Below are 22,500 nucleotides of genomic sequence, written 5' to 3'. Positions count from 1 at the left end.
CATTATGATTTAGATGTTGTTATTTCTGGTGGTATGCATTGAAACGTGTGGGGTTTTGTTTTGTGCAAAATAACTATGAATTAACAGACTTGTTTTCTAATAATTGTCAACATATAACATCACTTTAAGGTGTGGGATGTTCACTTTATTACAAGGAACCATAGCAGGTCTGGGGGGGAACTGACCAATGGGTGGGTTTCTGGGGGGGAACTGACCAATGGGTGGGTTTCTGGGTGGGAACTGACCAATGGGTGGGTTTCTGGGTGGGGAGTGACCAATGGGTGGGTTTCTGGGTGGGGAATAACCAATCAATGGGTTTTATATTTCCTCTACCGTGGCTGTCTATGTATCAATTGTGCTATACAATTAAAGTGTATTATAATGATAATGTTGATTTAGATGATAACAATTATTGGTATTATTGGTATTATTTATAATAATATTATTGTTATTATTTATAATAATATTATTGTTATTATTGTCATTATTTATGATAATATTATTGTTATTTTTGTTATTATTTATAATAATAATTTGTTATTATTGTTATTATTTATAATAATAGTATTGTTATTTTGTTATTATTTATAATAATAATATTGTTATTATTGTTATTATTTATAAATAATAATAATATTGTTATTATTTATAATAATATTATTGTTATTATTGTATTATTTATAATAATAATATTGTTATTGTTGTTATTATTTATAATAATAAGAATATTGTTATTATTGTTATTATTTATAATAATAATAATATTGTTATTATTGTTATTATTTATAATAATATTATTGTTATCATTTATAATAATATTATTGTTATTATTGTTATCATGAAGGTCAAGCTGAAGGAGCTGGAGAAACATAAGATCCAGCTGGAGCAGCTCCAGGAATGGAAGACCAAGATGCAGGAGCAGCAGAACGACCTGCAGAAACAACTCAAAGAGGCCAAGAAGGAAAGCAGTTTACCTCACAGTACCTCTTATTCATCAGTTTACCTCACAGTACCTCTCATTCATTCAATCAGTTTACCTCACAGTACCTCTCATTCATCAGTTTACCTCACAGTACCTCTCATTAATCAGTTTACCTCACAGTACCTCTCATTAATCAGTTTACCTCACAGTACCTCTCATTCATCAGTTTACCTCACAGTACCTCTCATTCATCAGTTTACCTCACAGTACCTCTCATTCATCAGTTTACCTCTCACAGTCAGTTTACCTCTCATTCATCAGTTTACCTCATTCATCAGTTTACCTCTCATTCATCAGTTTACCTCTCATTCATCAGTTTACCTCTTATTCATCAGTTTACCTCACAGTTTACCTATACCTCATTCATCAGTTTACCTCACAGTACCTCTCATTCATCAGTTTACCTCACAGTACCTCATTCATCAGTTTACCTCACAGTACCTCTCATTAATCAGTTTACCTCACAGTACCTCTCATTCATCAGTTTACCTCACAGTACCTCTCATTAATCAGTTTACCTCACAGTACCTCTCATTCATCAGTTTACCTCACAGTACCTCTCATTAATCAGTTTACCTCACAGTGCACAGTACCTCTCATTCATCAGTTTACCTCACAGTACCTCTCATTAATCAGTTTACCTCACAGTACCTCTCATTCATCAGTTTACCTCACAGTACCTCTCATTCATCAGTTTACCTCACAGTACCTCTCATTCATCAGTTTACCTCACAGTGCCTCTCATTCATCAGTTTACCTCACAGTACCTCTCATTCATCAGTTTACCTCTCATTCAGCAGTTTATCAGTTTACCTCACAGTACCTCTCATTCATCAGTTTACCTCACAGTACCTCTCATTCATCAGTTTACCTCACAGTGCCTCTCATTCATCAGTTTACCTCACAGTACCTCTCATTCATCAGTTTACCTCTCATTAATCAGTTTACCTCACAGTACCTCTCATTCATCAGTTTACCAGTTTACCTCACAGTACCTCTCATTCATCAGTTTACCTCACAGTACCTCTCATTCATCAGTTTACCTCACAGTGCCTCTCATTCATCAGTTTACCTCTCATTAATGAGTTTACCTCACAGTACCTCTCATTCATCAGTTTACCTCACAGTGCCTCTCATTCATCAGTTTACCTCACAGTGCCTCTCATTCATCAGTTTACCTCTCATTCATCAGTTTACCTCTCACAGTACCTCTCATTCATCAGTTTACCTCACAGTACCTCTCATTAATGAGTTTACCTCACAGTACCTCTCATTCATCAGTTTACCTCACAGTACCTCTCATTAATCAGTTTACCTCACAGTACCTCTCATTAATGAGTTTACCTCACAGTACCTCTCATTCATCAGTTTACCTCTCATTCATCAGTTTACCTCTCATTCATCAGTTTACCTCACAGTACCTCTCATTCATCAGTTTACCTCACAGTACCTCTCATTCATCACTTTACCTCACAGTACCTCCTCATTCATCAGTTTACCTCACAGTGCCTCTCATTCATCAGTTTACCTCTCATTCATCAGTTTACCTCACAGTACCTCTCATTCATCAGTTTACCTCACAGTACCTCTCATTCATCATCAGTTTACCTCACAGTACCTCTCATTCATCAGTTTACCTCACAGTGCCTCTCATTCATCAGTTTACCTCTCATTCATCAGTTTACCTCACAGTCATCAGTTTACCTCTCATTCATCAGTTTACCTCACAGTGCCTCTCATTAATCAGTTTACCTCACAGTACCTCTCATTCAGCAGTTTACCTCACAGTGCCTCTCATTCATCAGTTTACCTCTCCTCTCATTCATCAGTTTACCTCACAGTACCTCTCATTCATGAGTTTACCTCACAGTACCTCTCATTCATCAGTTTACCTCTCAGTTCATCAGTTTACCTCTCATTCATCAGTTTACCTCTCATTCATCAGTTTACCTCACAGTGCCTCTCATTCATCAGTTTACCTCTCATTCATCAGTTTACCTCACAGTGCCTCTCATTCATCAGTTTACCTCACAGTGCCTCTCATTCATCAGTTTACCTCACAGTGCCTCTCATTCATCAGTTTACCTCTCATTCATCAGTTTACCTCACAGTACCTCTCATTAATGAGTTTACCTCACAGTACCTCTCATTCAGCAGTTTACCTCACAGTGCCTCTCATTCATCAGTTTACCTCTCATTCATCAGTTTACCTCACAGTGCCTCTCATTCATCAGTTTACCTCACAGTGCCTCTCATTAATCAGTTTACCTCACAGTACCTCTCATTCATCAGTTTACCTCTCATTCATCAGTTTACCTCACAGTACCTCTCATTCATCAGTTTACCTCACAGTGCCTCTCATTCATCAGTTTACCTCTCATTCATCAGTTTACCTCACAGTACCTCTCATTCATCAGTTTACCTCACAGTGCCTCTCATTCATCAGTTTACCTCTCATTCATCAGTTTACCTCACAGTACCTCTCATTCATCAGTTTACCTCACAGTACCTCTCATTCATCAGTTTACCTCACAGTACCTCTCATTAATGAGTTTACCTCACAGTACCTCTCATTCATCAGTTTACCTCACAGTGCCTCTCATTAATGAGTTTACCACAGTACTCATTCATCAGTTTACCTCACAGTACCTCTCATTCATCAGTTTACCTCACAGTACCTCTCATTCATCAGTTTACCTCACAGTACCTCTCATTCATCAGTTTACCTCACAGTACCTCTCATTCATCAGTTTACCTCTCATTCATCAGTTTACCTCACAGTACCTCTCATTCAGCAGTTTACCTCACAGTACCTCTCATTCATCAGTTTACCTCACAGTACCTCTCATTCATCAGTTTACCTCACAGTACCTCTCATTAATCAGTTTACCTCACAGTACCTCTCATTCATCAGTTTACCTCACAGTACCTCTCATTCATCAGTTTACCTCACAGTACCTCTCATTCATCAGTTTACCTCACAGTACCTCTCATTCAGCAGTTTACCTCACAGTACCTCTCATTCATCAGTTTACCTCACAGTACCTCTCATTCATCAGTTTACCTCACAGTACCTCTCATTAATCAGTTTACCTCACAGTACCTCTCATTCATCAGTTTACCTCACAGTACCTCTCATTCATCAGTTTACCTCACAGTACCTCATTCATCAGTTTACCTCACAGTACCTCTCATTCATCAGTTTACCTCACAGTACCTCTCATTCATCAGTTTACCTCACAGTACCTCTCATTCATCAGTTTACCTCACAGTGCCTCTCATTCATCAGGTTACCTCACAGTACCTCTCATTAATCAGTTTACCTCACAGTACCTCTCATTCATCAGTTTACCTCACAGTACCTCTCATTCATCAGTTTACCTCACAGTACCTCTCATTCATCAGTTTACCTCACAGTACCTCTCATTCATCAGTTTACCTCACAGTACCTCTCATTAATCACTTTCTCTAGTTACCCCAGCATCATATCAGTAGTGGACTCTAGTTACCCCAGCATCATATCAGTAGTGGACTCTAGTTACCCCAGCATAATATCAGTAGTGGACTCTAGTTACCTCAGCATCATATCAGTAGTGGACTCTAGTTACCCCAGCATCATATCAGTAGTGGACTCTAGTTACCCCAGCATCATATCAGTAGTGGACTCTAGTTACCCCAGCATCATATCAGTAGTGGACTCTTAACTGACTCTCTATCCTCTATATACTCCCACTAGGAGGCGAAGGAGGCCCAGGAGGCGAAGGAGCACTACATGGAGGAGATGGCGGACACGGCCGACGCTATAGAGATGGCCACGCTGGACAAGGAGATGGCTGAGGAGCGGGCTGAGTCCCTGCAGCAGGAGGTGGAGTCTCTGAAGGAGAAACTGGAAGAGCTCGTCATGGACCTGGAGATCCTCAAACACGAGATAGAGGAGAAAGGTAGGAGGAGACGCAGACTAGCGCGCGACGCACGCACGCCACACACACACACACACACACACACACACACACACACACACACACACACACACACACACACACACACACACACACACACACACACACACACACACACACACACACACACACACACGCACATCAAGTACGCACACACACACACACACGCGCACATCAAGTACACACACACACACACACACATCAAGTACACACACACGCACACACACACACACACATCAAGTACACACACACACACACATCAAGTACACACACACACACACACACACATCAGTACACACACACACACACACACACACTCAAGTACACACACACCAGCTTGTTGTTTCATCAGGTTCAGACGGTGCTGCTTCCAGTTACCATGTGAAACAGCTGGAGGAGCAGACACACACACATTTGCAGGCTGAAGGAAGCTCGGCACACCAGGTATGTGTGTGTGTGTGTGTGTGTGTGTGTGTGTGTTACCATGTGTGTGTGTGTATGTGTGTGTGTGTGTGTGTGTGTGTGTGTGTGTGTGTGTGTGTGTGTGTGTGTGTGTGTGTGTGTGTGTGTATGTGTGTGTGTGAATGTGACCATGTATGTGTGTATGTACAGTGCCTTTGAAAGTCTTCGGCCCCCTTGAACTTTGCGACCTTTTGCCACATTTCAGGCTTCAAACATAAAGATATAAAACTGTATTTGTTCGTGAAGAATCAACAACAAGTGGGACACAATCATGAAGTGGAACGACATTTATTGGATATTTCAAACTTTTTAACAAATCAAAAACTGAAAAATTGGGCGTAAAATTATTCAGCCCCTTGCCAATACTTTGTAGCGCCACACTTTTGCTGCGATTACAGCTGTAAGTCGCTTGGGGTATGTCTCTATCAGTTTTGCACATCGAGAGACTGAAATTTTTTTTCAGGTAGTCTAGTGGTTAGAGGGTAGAGGAGGCAGGTAGCCTAGTGGTTAGAGTGTAGAGGAGGCAGGTAGCCTAGTGGTTAGAGTGTAGAGGAGGCAGGTAGTCTAGTGGTTAGAGTGTAGAGGAGGCAGGTAGCCTAGTGGTTAGAGGTAGAGGGAGGCAGGTAGCTAGTGGTTAGAGTGTAGAGGAGGCAGGTAGTCTAGTGGTTAGAGTGTAGAGGGCGGCAGGTAGTCTAGTGGAGGGGCAGAGTCTAGTGGTTAGAGTGTAGAGGGAGGCAGGTAGTCTAGTGGTTAGAGTGTAGAGGAGGCAGGTAGTCTAGTGGTTAGAGTGTAGAGGAGGCAGGTAGTCTAGTGGTTAGAGTGTAGAGGAGGCAGGTAGCTAGTGGTTAGAGGGGCGGCAGGTAGCCTAGTGGTTAGAGTGTAGAGGAGGCAGGTAGTCTAGTGGTTAGAGGGCGGCAGGCAGGTAGCCTAGTGGCTAGCCTGCAGTGGAGGCAGGTAGAGTGGTAGAGGAGAGGGAGGTAGGTAGCCTAGTGGTTAGAGTGTAGAGGAGGCAGGGTAGCCTAGTGGTTAGAGTGTAGAGGGGAGGCAGGTAGACTAGTGGTTAGAGTGTAGAGGTGACAGGTAGCCTAGTGGTTAGAGTGTAGAGGAGGCAGGTAGCCTAGTGGTTAGAGTGTAGAGGAGGCAGGTAGTCTAGTGGTTAGAGTGTAGAGGAGGCAGGTAGTCTAGTGGTTAGAGGGGCGGCAGGAAGCCTAGTGGTTAGAGTGCAGAGGAGGCAGGTAGCCTAGTGGTTAGAGTGTAGAGGAGGCAGGTAGCCTAGTGGTTAGAGTGTAGAGGAGGCAGGTAGCCTAGTGGTTAGAGTGTAGAGGAGGCAGGTAACCTAGTGGTTAGAGTGTAGGGAGGCAGGTAGTCTAGTGGTTAGAGTGTAGGGGAGGCAGGTAGCCTAGTGGTTAGAGTGTAGAGGAGGTAGGTAGCCTAGTGGTTAGAGTGTAGGGAGGTAGGTAGCCTAGTGGTTAGAGTGTAGAGGAGGCAGGTAGCCTAGTGGTTAGAGTGTAGGGGAGGTAGGTAGCCTAGTGGTTAGAGTGTAGGGGAGGTAGGTAGCCTAGTGGTTAGAGTGTAGGGGAGGTAGGTAGCCTAGTGGTTAGAGGGGCGGGAGGTTGTTTATAAATACCTTGTCTCTGTGTCAGGATGCGTGACCTGTCTGTGTCGGAGAAGCAGGAACATGTGAAGCTCAGAAGCAGACAGAGAGGAAGAGCACAGAGCTGGACACCCTGAGGACTCAGAGAGAGAAACTCCAGGAGGAGATGAAACTGGCCGAGAGGACCATCGATGAACTCAAAGAACAGGTCAGTAAACAGTTATAAAATCTTTAAAATCTACGTTGTTGGGGTTAAAATCTACGTTTTCAATGTCACCCTGGGCTTGTTTTCCATCAGGTCTTTCTAGTGGGATGTGTTTCACACATAATTGCCCAGAAGTAAGGCAGGTCAGGGCTTCCCGAGCTGAATGATACACCCACCCTATGACAGCTTCCTGTGTGTTTGTATTTGTGTTTATCATGGATGCCCATTTTAGTGTTTCTTCACAGGTGTATTTTTACATGCTTTTTTAAAAATCTGATTCTACTGCTGTCAATACCTCTCACAAATACAAAATAGTGATGAAGTCGATCTCTCCTCCACTTTGAGCCAGAAGAGATTGACATGCATATTATTAATATTAGTTCTCTGTGTACATCCAAGGTCCAACCGTGCCCTGTTCTGAGCCAATTGCAATTTTCCTAAGTCCCTTTTTGTGGCACCTGACCACACGACTGAACAGTAGTCCAGGTGAGACAAATCTAGGGCCTGTAGGATCTACCTTGTTAAGAAGGTAGAAACTAGGACCTGTAGGACCTGCCTTGTTGATAGTGTTGTTAAGAAGGTAGAAACTAGGGGTCTGCAGGACCTGCCTTGTTGATAGTGTTGTTAAGTTTGGTAGAAACTAGGGCCTGTCGGACCTGCCTTGTTGATAGTGTTGTTAAGAAGGTAGAAACTAGGGCCTGTAGGACCTGCCTTGTTGATAGTGCTGTTAAGAAGGTAGAAACTAGGGCCTGTAGGACCTGCCTTGTTGATAGTGTTGTTAAGAAGGTAGAAACTAGGGCCTGTAGGACCTGCCTTGTTGATAGTGTTGTTAAGAAGGTAGAAACTAGGGCCTGTAGGACCTGCCTTGTTGATAGTGTTGTTAAGAAGGTAGAAACTAGGGTCTGTAGGACCTGCCTTGTTGATAGTGTTGTTAAGAAGGTAGAAACTAGGGTCTGTAGGACCTGCCTTGTTGATAGTGCTGTTAAGAAGGTAGAAACTAGGGCCTGTAGGACCTGCCTTGTTGATAGTGTTGTTAAGAAGGTAGAAACTAGGGCCTGTAGGACCTGCCTTGTTGATAGTGTTGTTAAGAAGGTAGAAACTAGGGCCTGTAGGACCTGCCTTGTTGATAGTGTTGTTAAGAAGGTAGAAACTAGGGCCTGTAGGACCTGCCTTGTTGATAGTGTTGTTAAGAAGGTAGAAACTAGGGCCTGTAGGACCTGCCTTGTTGATAGTGTTGTTAAGAAGGTAGAAACTAGGGCCTGTAGGACCTGCCTTGTTGATAGTGTTGTTAAGAAGGTAGAAACTAGGGCCTGTAGGACCTGCCTTGTTGATAGTGTTGTTAAGAAGGTAGAAACTAGGGCCTGTAGGACCTGCCTTGTTGATAGTGTTGTTAAGAAGGTAGAAACTAGGGCCTGTAGAACCTGCCTTGTTGATAGTGTTGTTAAGAAGGTAGAAACTAGGGCCTGTAGGACCTGCCTTGTTGATAGTGTTGTTAAGAAGGTAGAAACTAGGGCCTGTAGGACCTGCCTTGTTGATAGTGCTGTTAAGAAGGTAGAAACTAGGGCCTGTAGGACCTGCCTTGTTGATAGTGTTGTTAAGAAACAAAAATACCCTCAAATAAAGGTGACATTTTGTAGGCAGAAGGTCATACACAGGAGGAGGCAGGTAGCAGGGTCCAGGGGCAGGTAGCAGGGTCCAGGGGCAGGTAGCAGGGTCCAGGGGCAGGTAGATGGGTCCAGGGGCAGGCAGAAGGTCATACACAGGAGGAGGCAGGTAGCAGGGTCCAGGGGCAGGCAGAGAGGTCATACACAAGAGGAGGCAGGTATATTTGAATAATATTTTTATACGTTGAGTGTTTGAATCGATCGGAAAGACAGCTTTGTATTTGAAGTCAACTTTGTTCGGAAGTTATCGGTGTCACAGAGAGATAAACCAATCGATTCTGTGTTTTTTAGCGGAGATCTGTGTTTGAGGGCAAAATAGCATCTAACGATTGTGGTCCTTCTGTGGCTCAGTTGGTAGAGCATGGCGCTTTTTACTTTGTGTAATTTATTGACAGTCCCTAACTAGCCCCGGAGATAGGCTATCCAAAGTCAAACCTACTTTGCGGCTGTCGCACACCAGCCAGCTGAAGCTAATTGGCGAATGAAGTTGGTTAGCACTAACTAGCCTAAGCTACTTCCAGACACAAGACCAGGGCCCGGGTTTCGCAAAAGCATCTTAAGGCTAAATTCATCGTTAGGTTTTTTAGGAGCGTTGTTAAAATCTTGGCGCTGTTTCCCAAAACAATCGTTATTAATGTTTCACTTGACAAGTGAATGAGCTCATAATCGAACACCTGCATCATTAATATATGCCATTTAGCAGACGCTTTTATCCAAAGCGACTTACAGTCATGTGTGCATACATTCTACGTATGGTGGTCCCGGGAATTGAACCCACTACCCTGGCGTTACAAGCGCCATGCTTACACTTCAACTATGACAGACAAAATGAGGGAAAATCCAGAAAATCACATTGTAGGATTTTTTAAATGAATTTATTTGCAAATTATGGTGGAAAATAAGTATTTGGTCAATAACAAAAGTTTATCTCAATACTTCGTTGAAGTTGAAGTGTACCATGCCCCGCCCACCTGAGTATCTTGTCTTCTTCACAGTGGCCTTTATGATGTGATGAGTGGCAACGCGCATGCCCCGCCCACCTGAGTATCTTGTCTTCTTCACAGTGGCCTTTATGATGTGATGAGTGGCAACGCGCATGCCCCGCCCACCTGATCCCACTGGATTGGTTGCCTGTTGTATCTTTCCCGTTAATGTACCACTAAGCAGAGCATGTGAGCGGAGTTGACCAGTCTAAATGTAGTTGTTTTTGTGACGACCTGGACCTCCCTATTTTAAAGGCACAGCGCGGTTAAAATACACATTTTCCTGTGTTTTTATTGGGTTGAACAGTTCTGGGAACTTTCCCCAAATTCCCAGGTTTCCTGTAAAGGGAAAGGTTTATGTTACAAACTCTTAACACGGCTGCTGGTGAGGAAATAAGAATAATTGTAGTCCCTGATGGCTGTGTTGATGGGGCTGATGGCTGTGTTGATGGGGCTGATGGCTGTGTTGATGGGGCTGATGGCTGTGTTGATGGGGCTGATGGCTGTGTTGATGGGGCTGATGGTTGTGTTGATGGGGCTGATGGTTGTGTTGATGGGGCTGATGGCTGTGTTGATGGGGCTGATGGTTGTGTTGATGGGGCTGATGGCTGTGTTGATGGGGCTGATGGCTGTGTTGATGGGGCTGATGGCTGTGTTGATGGGGCTGATGGCTGTGTTGATGGGGCTGATGGCTGTGTTGATGGGGCTGATGGTTGTGTTGATGGGGCTGATGGTTGTGTTGATGGGGCTGATGGCTGTGTTGATGGGGCTGATGGCTGTGTTGATGGGGCTGATGGCTGTGTTGATGGGGCTGATGGTTGTGTTGATGGGGCTGATGGCTGTGTTGATGGGGCTGATGGCTGTGTTGATGGGGCTGATGGCTGTGTTGATGGGGCTGATGGTTGTGTTGATGGGGCTGATGGCTGTGTTGATGGGACTGATGGTTGTGTTGATGGGACTGATGGCTGTGTTGATGGGGCTGATGGCTGTGTTGATGGGGCTGATGGCTGTGTTGATGGGACTGATGGCTGTGTTGATGGGGCTGATGGCTGTGTTGTTGGGGCTGATGGCTGTGTTGATGGGGCTGATGGCTGTGTTGTTGGGGCTGATGGCTGTGTTGATGGGGCTGATGGCTGTGTTGATGGGACTGATGGTTGTGTTGACGGGGCTGATGGCTGTGTTGATGGGGCTGATGGCTGTGTTGATGGGGCTGATGGCTGTGTTGATGGGGCTGATGGCTGTGTTGATGGGACTGATGGCTGTGTTGATGGGGCTGATGGTTGTGTTGATGGGACTGATGGCTGTGTTGATGGGGCTGATGGCTGTGTTGATGGGACTGATGGCTGTGTTGATGGGGCTGATGGCTGTGTTGATGGGACTGATGGTTGTGTTGATGGGGCTGATGGTTGTGTTGATGGGACTGATGGCTGTGTTGATGGGGCTGATGGCTGTGTTGATGGGACTGATGGTTGTGTTGATGGGACTGATGGCTGTGTTGATGGGACTGATGGCTGTGTTGATGGGACTGATGGCTGTGTTGATGGGACTGATGGCTGTGTTGATGGGACTGATGGCTGTGTTGATGGGACTGATGGCTGTGTTGATGGGGCTGATGGTTGTGTTGATGGGGCTGATGGCTGTGTTGATGGGACTGATGGTTGTGTTGATGGGACTGATGGCTGTGTTGATGGGGCTGATGGCTGTGTTGATGGGGCTGATGGCTGTGTTGATGGGACTGATGGCTGTGTTGATGGGGCTGATGGCTGTGTTGTTGGGGCTGATGGCTGTGTTGATGGGGCTGATGGCTGTGTTGTTGGGGCTGATGGCTGTGTTGATGGGGCTGATGGCTGTGTTGATGGGACTGATGGTTGTGTTGACGGGGCTGATGGCTGTGTTGATGGGGCTGATGGCTGTGTTGATGGGGCTGATGGCTGTGTTGATGGGGCTGATGGCTGTGTTGATGGGACTGATGGCTGTGTTGATGGGGCTGATGGTTGTGTTGATGGGACTGATGGCTGTGTTGATGGGGCTGATGGCTGTGTTGATGGGGCTGATGGCTGTGTTGATGGGACTGATGGCTGTGTTGATGGGACTGATGGCTGTGTTGATGGGGCTGATGGCTGTGTTGATGGGACTGATGGCTGTGTTGATGGGGCTGATGGCTGTGTTGATGGGGCTGATGGCTGTGTTGATGGGGCTGATGGCTGTGTTGATGGGGCTGATGGTTGTGTTGATGGGGCTGATGGCTGTGTTGATGGGACTGATGGTTGTGTTGATGGGACTGATGGCTGTGTTGATGGGGCTGATGGCTGTGTTGATGGGGCTGATGGCTGTGTTGATGGGACTGATGGCTGTGTTGATGGGGCTGATGGCTGTGTTGTTGGGGCTGATGGCTGTGTTGATGGGGCTGATGGCTGTGTTGTTGGGGCTGATGGCTGTGTTGATGGGGCTGATGGCTGTGTTGATGGGACTGATGGTTGTGTTGATGGGACTGATGGTTGTGTTGATGGGGCTGATGGTTGTGTTGATGGGGCTGATGGTTGTGTTGATGGGGCTGATGGCTGTGTTGATGGGGCTGATGGCTGTGTTGATGGGACTGATGGTTGTGTTGATGGGACTGATGGCTGTGTTGATGGGGCTGATGGCTGTGTTGATGGGACTGATGGCTGTGTTGATGGGGCTGATGGCTGTGTTGATGGGACTGATGGTTGTGTTGATGGGGCTGATGGTTGTGTTGATGGGACTGATGGCTGTGTTGATGGGGCTGATGGCTGTGTTGATGGGACTGATGGTTGTGTTGATGGGACTGATGGCTGTGTTGATGGGACTGATGGCTGTGTTGATGGGACTGATGGCTGTGTTGATGGGACTGATGGCTGTGTTGATGGGACTGATGGCTGTGTTGATGGGACTGATGGCTGTGTTGATGGGACTGATGGCTGTGTTGATGGGACTGATGGCTGTGTTGATGGGACTGATGGTTGTGTTGATGGGGCTGATGGCTGTGTTGTTGGGGCTGATGGCTGTGTTGATGGGGCTGATGGCTGTGTTGTTGGGGCTGATGGCTGTGTTGATGGGGCTGATGGCTGTGTTGTTGGGGCTGATGGCTGTGTTGATGGGGCTGATGGCTGTGTTGTTGGGGCTGATGGCTGTGTTGATGGGGCTGATGGCTGTGTTGATGGGACTGATGGTTGTGTTGATGGGGCTGATGGCTGTGTTGATGGGGCTGATGGCTGTGTTGATGGGGCTGATGGCTGTGTTGATGGGGCTGATGGCTGTGTTGATGGGACTGATGGCTGTGTTGTTGGGGCTGATGGCTGTGTTGTTGGGGCTGATGGCTGTGTTGATGGGGCTGATGGCTGTGTTGTTGGGGCTGATGGCTGTGTTGATGGGGCTGATGGCTGTGTTGTTGGGGCTGATGGCTGTGTTGATGGGGCTGATGGCTGTGTTGATGGGACTGATGGTTGTGTTGACGGGGCTGATGGCTGTGTTGATGGGGCTGATGGCTGTGTTGATGGGGCTGATGGCTGTGTTGATGGGGCTGATGGCTGTGTTGATGGGACTGATGGCTGTGTTGATGGGGCTGATGGTTGTGTTGATGGGACTGATGGCTGTGTTGATGGGGCTGATGGCTGTGTTGATGGGACTGATGGCTGTGTTGATGGGGCTGATGGCTGTGTTGATGGGACTGATGGTTGTGTTGATGGGGCTGATGGTTGTGTTGATGGGACTGATGGCTGTGTTGATGGGGCTGATGGCTGTGTTGATGGGACTGATGGTTGTGTTGATGGGACTGATGGCTGTGTTGATGGGACTGATGGCTGTGTTGATGGGACTGATGGCTGTGTTGATGGGACTGATGGCTGTGTTGATGGGACTGATGGCTGTGTTGATGGGACTGATGGCTGTGTTGATGGGACTGATGGCTGTGTTGATGGGACTGATGGCTGTGTTGATGGGACTGATGGTTGTGTTGATGGGGCTGATGGCTGTGTTGATGGGGCTGATGGCTGTGTTGATGGGGCTGATGGCTGTGTTGATGGGCTGATGGTTGTGTTGATGGGGCTGATGGCTGTGTTGATGGGGCTGATGGTTGTGTTGATGGGGCTGATGGCTGTGTTGATGGGGCTGATGGTTGTGTTGATGGGACTGATGGTTGTGTTGATGGGGCTGATGGCTGTGTTGATGGGGCTGATGGCTGTGTTGATGGGACTGATGGCTGTGTTGATGGGACTGATGGCTGTGTTGATGGGGCTGATGGCTGTGTTGATGGGACTGATGGCTGTGTTGATGGGACTGATGGCTGTGTTGATGGGGCTGATGGTTGTGTTGATGGGGCTGATGGCTGTGTTGATGGGACTGATGGCTGTGTTGATGGGACTGATGGCTGTGTTGATGGGACTGATGGCTGTGTTGATGGGGCTGATGGTTGTGTTGATGGGACTGATGGCTGTGTTGATGGGGCTGATGGTTGTGTTGATGGGACTGATGGCTGTGTTGATGGGGCTGATGGTTGTGTTGATGGGGCTGATGGCTGTGTTGATGGGACTGATGGCTGTGTTGATGGGACTGATGGCTGTGTTGATGGGGCTGATGGCTGTGTTGATGGGGCTGATGGTTGTGTTGATGGGGCTGATGGTTGTGTTGATGGGACTGATGGCTGTGTTGATGGGGCTGATGGTTGTGTTGATGGGGCTGATGGCTGTGTTGATGGGACTGATGGCTGTGTTGATGGGGCTGATGGTTGTGTTGATGGGGCTGATGGTTGTGTTGATGGGACTGATGGCTGTGTTGATGGGGCTGATGGTTGTGTTGATGGGGCTGATGGTTGTGTTGATGGGGCTGATGGCTGTGTTGATGGGGCTGATGGTTGTGTTGATGGGACTGATGGTTGTGTTGATGGGGCTGATGGTGTGTTGATGGGGCTGATGGCTGTGTTGATGGGGCTGATGGCTGTGTTGATGGGGCTGATGGTTGTGTTGATGGGACTGATGGCTGTGTTGATGGGGCTGATGGCTGTGTTGATGGGACTGATGGCTGTGTTGATGGGGCTGATGGTTGTGTTGATGGGGCTGATGGCTGTGTTGATGGGACTGATGGCTGTGTTGATGGGGCTGATGGCTGTGTTGATGGGACTGATGGTTGTGTTGATGGGGCTGATGGCTGTGTTGATGGGACTGATGGCTGTGTTGATGGGACTGATGGCTGTGTTGATGGGACTGATGGCTGTGTTGATGGGGCTGATGGCTGTGTTGATGGGACTGATGGTAGTGTTGATGGGGCTGATGGCTGTGTTGATGGGGCTGATGGTTGTGTTGTTGGGGCTGATGCCTGTGTTGTTGGGGCTGATGGCTGTGTTGATGGGGCTGATGGCTGTGTTGATGGGACTGATGGCTGTGTTGATGGGGCTGATGGTTGTGTTGATGGGACTGATGGCTGTGTTGATGGGGCTGATGGCTGTGTTGATGGGGCTGATGGCTGTGTTGATGGGACTGATGGTTGTGTTGATGGGGCTGATGGCTGTGTTGATGGGACTGATGGCTGTGTTGATGGGACTGATGGCTGTGTTGATGGGACTGATGGCTGTGTTGATGGGGCTGATGGCTGTGTTGATGGGACTGATGGTAGTGTTGATGGGGCTGATGGCTGTGTTGATGGGGCTGATGGTTGTGTTGTTGGGGCTGATGCCTGTGTTGTTGGGGCTGATGGCTGTGTTGATGGGGCTGATGGCTGTGTTGATGGGACTGATGGCTGTGTTGTTGGGGCTGATGGTTGTGTTGATGGGGCTGATGGTTGTGTTGATGGGACTGATGGCTGTGTTGATGGGGCTGATGGTTGTGTTGATGGGGCTGATGGTTGTGTTGATGGGGCTGATGGTTGTGTTGATGGGGCTGATGGTTGTGTTGTTGGGGCTGATGGTTGTGTTGATGGGGCTGATGGCTGTGTTGTTGGGGCTGATGGCTGTGTTGATGGGACTGATGGTTGTGTTGTTGGGGCTGATGGTTGTGTTGACGGGGCTGATGGCTGTGTTGATGGGGCTGATGGTTGTGTTGATGGGACTGATGGCTGTGTTGATGGGGCTGATGGCTGTGTTGATGGGACTGATGGCTGTGTTGATGGGGCTGATGGTTGTGTTGATGGGACTGATGGTTGTGTTGTTGGGGCTGATGGCTGTGTTGATGGGGCTGATGGCTGTGTTGATGGGACTGATGGCTGTGTTGATGGGGCTGATGGCTGTGTTGATGGGGCTGATGGCTGTGTTGATGGGACTGATGGCTGTGTTGTTGGGGCTGATGGTTGTGTTGATGGGGCTGATGGCTGTGTTGATGGGGCTGATGGTTGTGTTGATGGGACTGATGGTTGTGTTGTTGGGGCTGATGGCTGTGTTGATGGGGCTGATGGCTGTGTTGATGGGACTGATGGCTGTGTTGATGGGGCTGATGGCTGTGTTGATGGGGCTGATGGCTGTGTTGATGGGGCTGATGGCTGTGTTGATGGGGCTGATGGCTGTGTTGATGGGACTGATGGCTGTGTTGTTGGGGCTGATGGTTGTGTTGATGGGGCTGATGGCTGTGTTGATGGGGCTGATGGCTGTGTTGATGGGGCTGATGGTTGTGTTGATGGGGATGATGGCTGTGTTGATGGGGCTGATGGCTGTGTTGTGATCTGTGTTCCAGGTGGATGGGGCACTAGGAGCTGAGGAGATGGTGGAGACTCTGACAGAGAGGAATCTAGACTTGGAGGAGAAAGTCAGAGAGCTGAGAGAGACCGTCGTTGATCTGGTGAGACAGATACACCACAGACAAACTGGCACAGACACACCACAGAACTACTAGGACAGACACAGACCAACTGGGACAGACACACCACAGACCAACTAGGACAGACACACCACAGACCAACTAGGACAGACACACCACAGACCAACTGGGACAGACACAACACAGACCAACTGGGACAGACACAGACCAACTGGGACAGACACACCACAGACCAACTGGGACAGACACAACACAGACCAACTAGGACAGACACAACACAGACCAACTGGGACAGACACACCACAGACCAACTGGGACAGACACAGACCAACTGGGACAGACACACCACAGACCAACTGGGACAGACACACCACAGACCAACTGGGACAGACACAACACAGACCAACTAGGACATACACAGACCAACTGGGACAGACACAGACCAACTGGGACAGACACAGACCAGCTGGGACAGACCCAGACCAACTGGGACAGACACACAACAGACCAACTGGGACAGACACAGACCAACTGGGACAGACACAGACCAACTGGGACAGACACAGACCAACTAGGACAGACACAGACCAACTGGGACAGACACACCACAGACCAACTAGGACAGACACAGACCAACTGGGACAGACCCAGACCAACTAGGACAGACACACCACAGACCAACTGGGACAGACACACCACAGACCAACTAGGACAGACACAGACCAACTAGGACAGACACAGACCAACTGGGACAGACACAGACCAACTGGGACAGACACAGACCAACTGGGACAGACACAGACCAACTAGGACAGACACACCACAGACCAACTGGGACAGACACACCACAGATCAACTAGGACAGACACACCACAGACCAACTAGGACAGACACACCACAGACCAACTAGGACAGACCCAGACCAACTAGGACAGACACACCACAGATCAACTAGGACAGACACACCACAGATCAACTAGGACAGACACACCACAGACCAACTGGGACAGACACACCACAGATCAACTAGGACAGACACACCACAGACCAACTGGGACAGACACAGACCAACTAGGACAGACACACCACAGACCAACTGGGACAGACACAGACCAACTGGGACAGACACAGACCAACTGGGACAGACACAGACCAACTGGGACAGACACAGACCAACTGGGACAGACACACCACAGACCAACTGGGACAGACACAGACCAACTGGGACAGACACAGACCAACTGGGACAGACACAGACCAACTGGGACAGACACAGACCAACTGGGACAGACACACCACAGACCAACTAGGACAGACCCAGACCAACTGGGACAGACACACCACAGACCAACTGGGACAGACACACCACAGACCAACTGGGACAGACACAGACCAACTAGGACAGACACAGACCAACTAGGACAGACACAGACCAACTGGGACAGACCCAGACCAGGGACAGACAACTGGGACAGACACAGACCAACTGGGACAGACACAGACCAACTGGGACAGACACAGACCAACTAGGACAGACACAGACCAACTGGGACAGACACACCACAGACCAACTAGGACAGACACAGACCAACTGGGAGACCCAGACCAACTAGGACAGACACAGACCAACTGGGACAGACACACCACAGACCAACTAGGACAGACACAGACCAACTAGGACAGACACAGACCAACTGGGACAGACACAGACCAACTGGGACAGACACAGACCAACTGGGACAGACACAGACCAACTGGGACAGACACACCACAGACCAACTGGGACAGACACACCACAGATCAACTAGGACAGACACACCACAGACCAACTAGGACAGACACACCACAGACCAACTAGGACAGACCCAGACCAACTAGGACAGACACACCACAGATCAACTAGGACAGACACACCACAGATCAACTAGGACAGACACACACAGACCAACTGGGACAGACACACCACAGATCAACTAGGACAGACACACCACAGACCAACTGGGACAGACACAGACCAACTAGGACAGACACACCACAGACCAACTGGGACAGACACAGACCAACTGGGACAGACACAGACCAACTGGGACAGACACAGACCAACTGGGACAGACACAGACCAACTGGGACAGACACACCACAGACCAACTGGGACAGACACAGACCAACTGGGACAGACACAGACCAACTGGGACAGACACAGACCAACTAGGACAGACCCAGACCAACTGGGACAGACACACCACAGACCAACTGGGACAGACACACCACAGACCAACTGGGACAGACACAGACCAACTAGGACAGACACAGACCAACTAGGACAGACACAGACCAACTGGGACAGACACAGACCAACTGGGACAGACACAGACCAACTGGGACAGACACACCACAGACCAACTAGGACAGACACAGACCAACTAGGACAGACACACCACAGACCAACTGGGACAGACACACCACAGACCAACTAGGACAGACACAGACCAACTGGGACAGACACACCACAGACCAACTAGGACAGACACACCACAGACCAACTGGGACAGACACAGACCAACTGGGACAGACACAGACCAACTGGGACAGACACAGACCAACTGGGACAGACACACCACAGACCAACTAGGACAGACACAGACCAACTGGGACAGACACACCACAGACCAACTAGGACAGACACAGACCAACTGGGACAGACACACCACAGACCAACTAGGACAGACACAGACCAACTGGGACAGACACAGACCAACTGGGACAGACACACCACAGACCAACTAGGACAGACACACCACAGACTAACTGGGACAGACACAGACCAACTAGGACAGACACACCACAGACCAACTAGGACAGACACAGACCAACTGGGACAGACACAGACCAACTGGGACAGACACAGACCAACTGGGACAGACACACCACAGACTAACTGGGACAGACACAGACCAACTAGGACAGACACACCACAGACCAACTGGGACAGACACAGACCAACTGGGACAGACACAGACCAACTAGGACAGACACAGACCAACTGGGACAGACACAGACCAACTGGGACAGACACACCACACACCAACTGGGACAGACACAGACCAACTGGGACAGACACACCACAGACCAACTAGGACAGACACAGACCAACTAGGACAGACACAGACCAACTGGGACAGACACACCACAGACCAACTGGGACAGACACACCACAGACCAACTGGGACAGACACACCACAGACCAACTGGGACAGACACAGACCAACTGGGACAGACACACCACAGACCAACTAGGACAGACACACCACAGACCAACTGGGACAGACACAGACCAACTGGGACAGACACAGACCAACTGGGACAGACACACAGACCAACTGGGACAGACACACCACAGACCAACTGGGACAGACACAGACCAACTGGGACAGACACACCACAGACCAACTAGGACAGACACACCACAGACCAACTAGGACAGACACAGACCAACTGGGACAGACACAGACCAACTGGGACAGACACAGACCAACTGGGACAGACACACCACAGACCAACTAGGACAGACACAGACCAACTGGGACAGACACACCACAGACCAACTAGGACAGACACAGACCAACTGGGACAGACACACAACAGACCAACTAGGACAGACACAGACCAACTGGGACAGACACAGACCAACTGGGACAGACACACCACAGACCAACTAGGACAGACACACCACAGACTAACTGGGACAGACACAGACCAACTGGGACAGACACACCACAGACCAACTGGAACAGACACACACAGACCAACTGGGACAGACACAGACCAACTGGGACAGACACACCACAGACCAACTAGGGACAGACACAGACCAACTAGGACAGACACAGACCAACTGGGACAGACACACCACAGACCAACTGGGACAGACACACCACAGACCAACTGGGACAGACACAGACCAACTGGGACAGACACACCACAGACCAACTGGGACAGACACACCACAGACCAACTGGGACAGACACACCACAGACCAACTGGGACAGACACACCACAGACCAACTAGGACAGACACACCACAGACCAACTGGGACAGACACACCACAGACCAACTGGGACAGACACACCACAGACCAACTGGGACAGACCCAGACCAACTGGGACAGACACACCCCAGACCAACTGGGACAGACCCAGACCAACTAGGACAGACACACCACAGACCAACTGGGACAGACACACCACAGACCAACTGGGACAGACACACCACAGACCAACTAGGACAGACACACCACAGACCAACTAGGACAGACACAGACCAACTGGGACAGACACACCACAGACCAACTGGGACAGACACACCACAGACCAACTGGGACAGACACACCACAGACCAACTGGGACAGACACAGACCAACTGGGACAGACACACCACAGACCAACTGGGACAGACACACCACAGACCAACTGGGACAGACACAGACCAACTGGGACAGACACAACACAGACCAACTAGGACAGACACACCACAGACCAACTGGGACAGACACACCACAGACCAACTGGGACAGACACACCACAGACCAACTGGGACAGACACAGACCAACTGGGACAGACACACCACAGACCAACTGGGACAGACACACCACAGACCAACTGGGACAGACACAGACCAACTGGGACAGACACAGACCAACTGGGACAGACACAACACAGACCAACTAGGACAGACACACCACAGACCAACTGGGACAGACACACCACAGACCAACTGGGACAGACACAGACCAACTGGGACAGACACACCACAGACCAACTGGGACAGACACACCACAGACCAACTGGGACAGACACACCACAGACCAACTGGGACAGACACAGACCAACTGGGACAGACACACCACAGACCAACTAGGACAGACACAGACCAACTGGGTCAGACACACCACAGACCAACTGGGACAGACACACCACAGACCAACTGGGACAGACACAGACCAACTGGGACAGACACACCACAGACCAACTGGTTGGGGGTCAATTCCATTTCAATTCCAGTCAATTCAGGAAGTACACTGAAATTCAAATTATCTTCAATGCTTTTCAACGGGTAAAATGTGGAGTTTAATTAGAATTTGGTTTACTTCCTAGACATTTTAGATAAACATTGTATTTCTGTGTTCCGAATTTCACTACACCTGAATTCAACAGGTGTAGTAGACCTTACAGTGAAATGCTGAATACAACAGGTGTAGTAGACCTTACAGTGAAATGCTGAATACAACAGGTGTAGTAGACCTCACAGTGAAATGCTGAATACAACAGGTGTAGTAGACCTTACAGTGAAATGCTGAATACAACAGGTGTAGTAGACCTTACAGTGAAATGCTGAATACAACAGGTGTAGTAGACCTTACAGTGAAATGCTGAATACAACAGGTGTAGTAGACCTTACAGTGAAATGCTGAATACAACAGGTGTAGTAGACCTTACAGTGAAATGCTGAATACAACAGGTGTAGTAGACCTTACAGTGAAATGCTGAATACAACAGGTGTAGTAGACCTTACAGTGAAATGCTGAATACAACAGGTGTAGTAGACCTTACAGTGAAATGCTGAATACAACAGGTGTATTAGACCTTACAGTGAAATGCTGAATACAACAGGTGTAGTAGACCTCACAGTGAAATGCTGAATACAACAGGTGTAGTAGACCTTACAGTGAAATGCTGAATACAACAGGTGTAGTAGACCTCACAGTGAAATGCTGAATACAACAGGTGTAGTAGACCTCACAGTGAAATGCTGAATACAACAGGTGTAGTAGACCTCACAGTGAAATGCTGAATACAACAGGTGTAGTAGACCTTACAGTGAAATGCTGA

At 48.5% G+C, this 22,500-nt stretch overlaps 1 protein-coding gene across 1 annotated transcript in view; it reads left to right on the top strand.

Moving 5' to 3' along the window:
• Positions 1 to 22,500, top strand: part of LOC118382566 (dynactin subunit 1-like) — a 266,523-nt gene that overhangs the window by 199,709 nt on the left and 44,314 nt on the right. The window contains 6 exon segments of the mRNA XM_052495983.1: positions 845 to 963; positions 4,721 to 4,923; positions 5,294 to 5,363; positions 7,038 to 7,087; positions 7,090 to 7,205; positions 16,527 to 16,631. Coding sequence (XP_052351943.1) covers positions 845 to 963; positions 4,721 to 4,923; positions 5,294 to 5,363; positions 7,038 to 7,087; positions 7,090 to 7,205; positions 16,527 to 16,631 — 663 coding nt within the window.

The sequence above is a fragment of the Oncorhynchus keta genome, chromosome 35 (genome assembly GCF_023373465.1).
Source record: "Oncorhynchus keta strain PuntledgeMale-10-30-2019 chromosome 35, Oket_V2, whole genome shotgun sequence".
NCBI lineage: Eukaryota > Metazoa > Chordata > Actinopteri > Salmoniformes > Salmonidae > Oncorhynchus > Oncorhynchus keta.
Note: the sequence above shows the minus strand (reverse complement) of the source record. Positions and strands in the feature narration are given on the sequence as shown.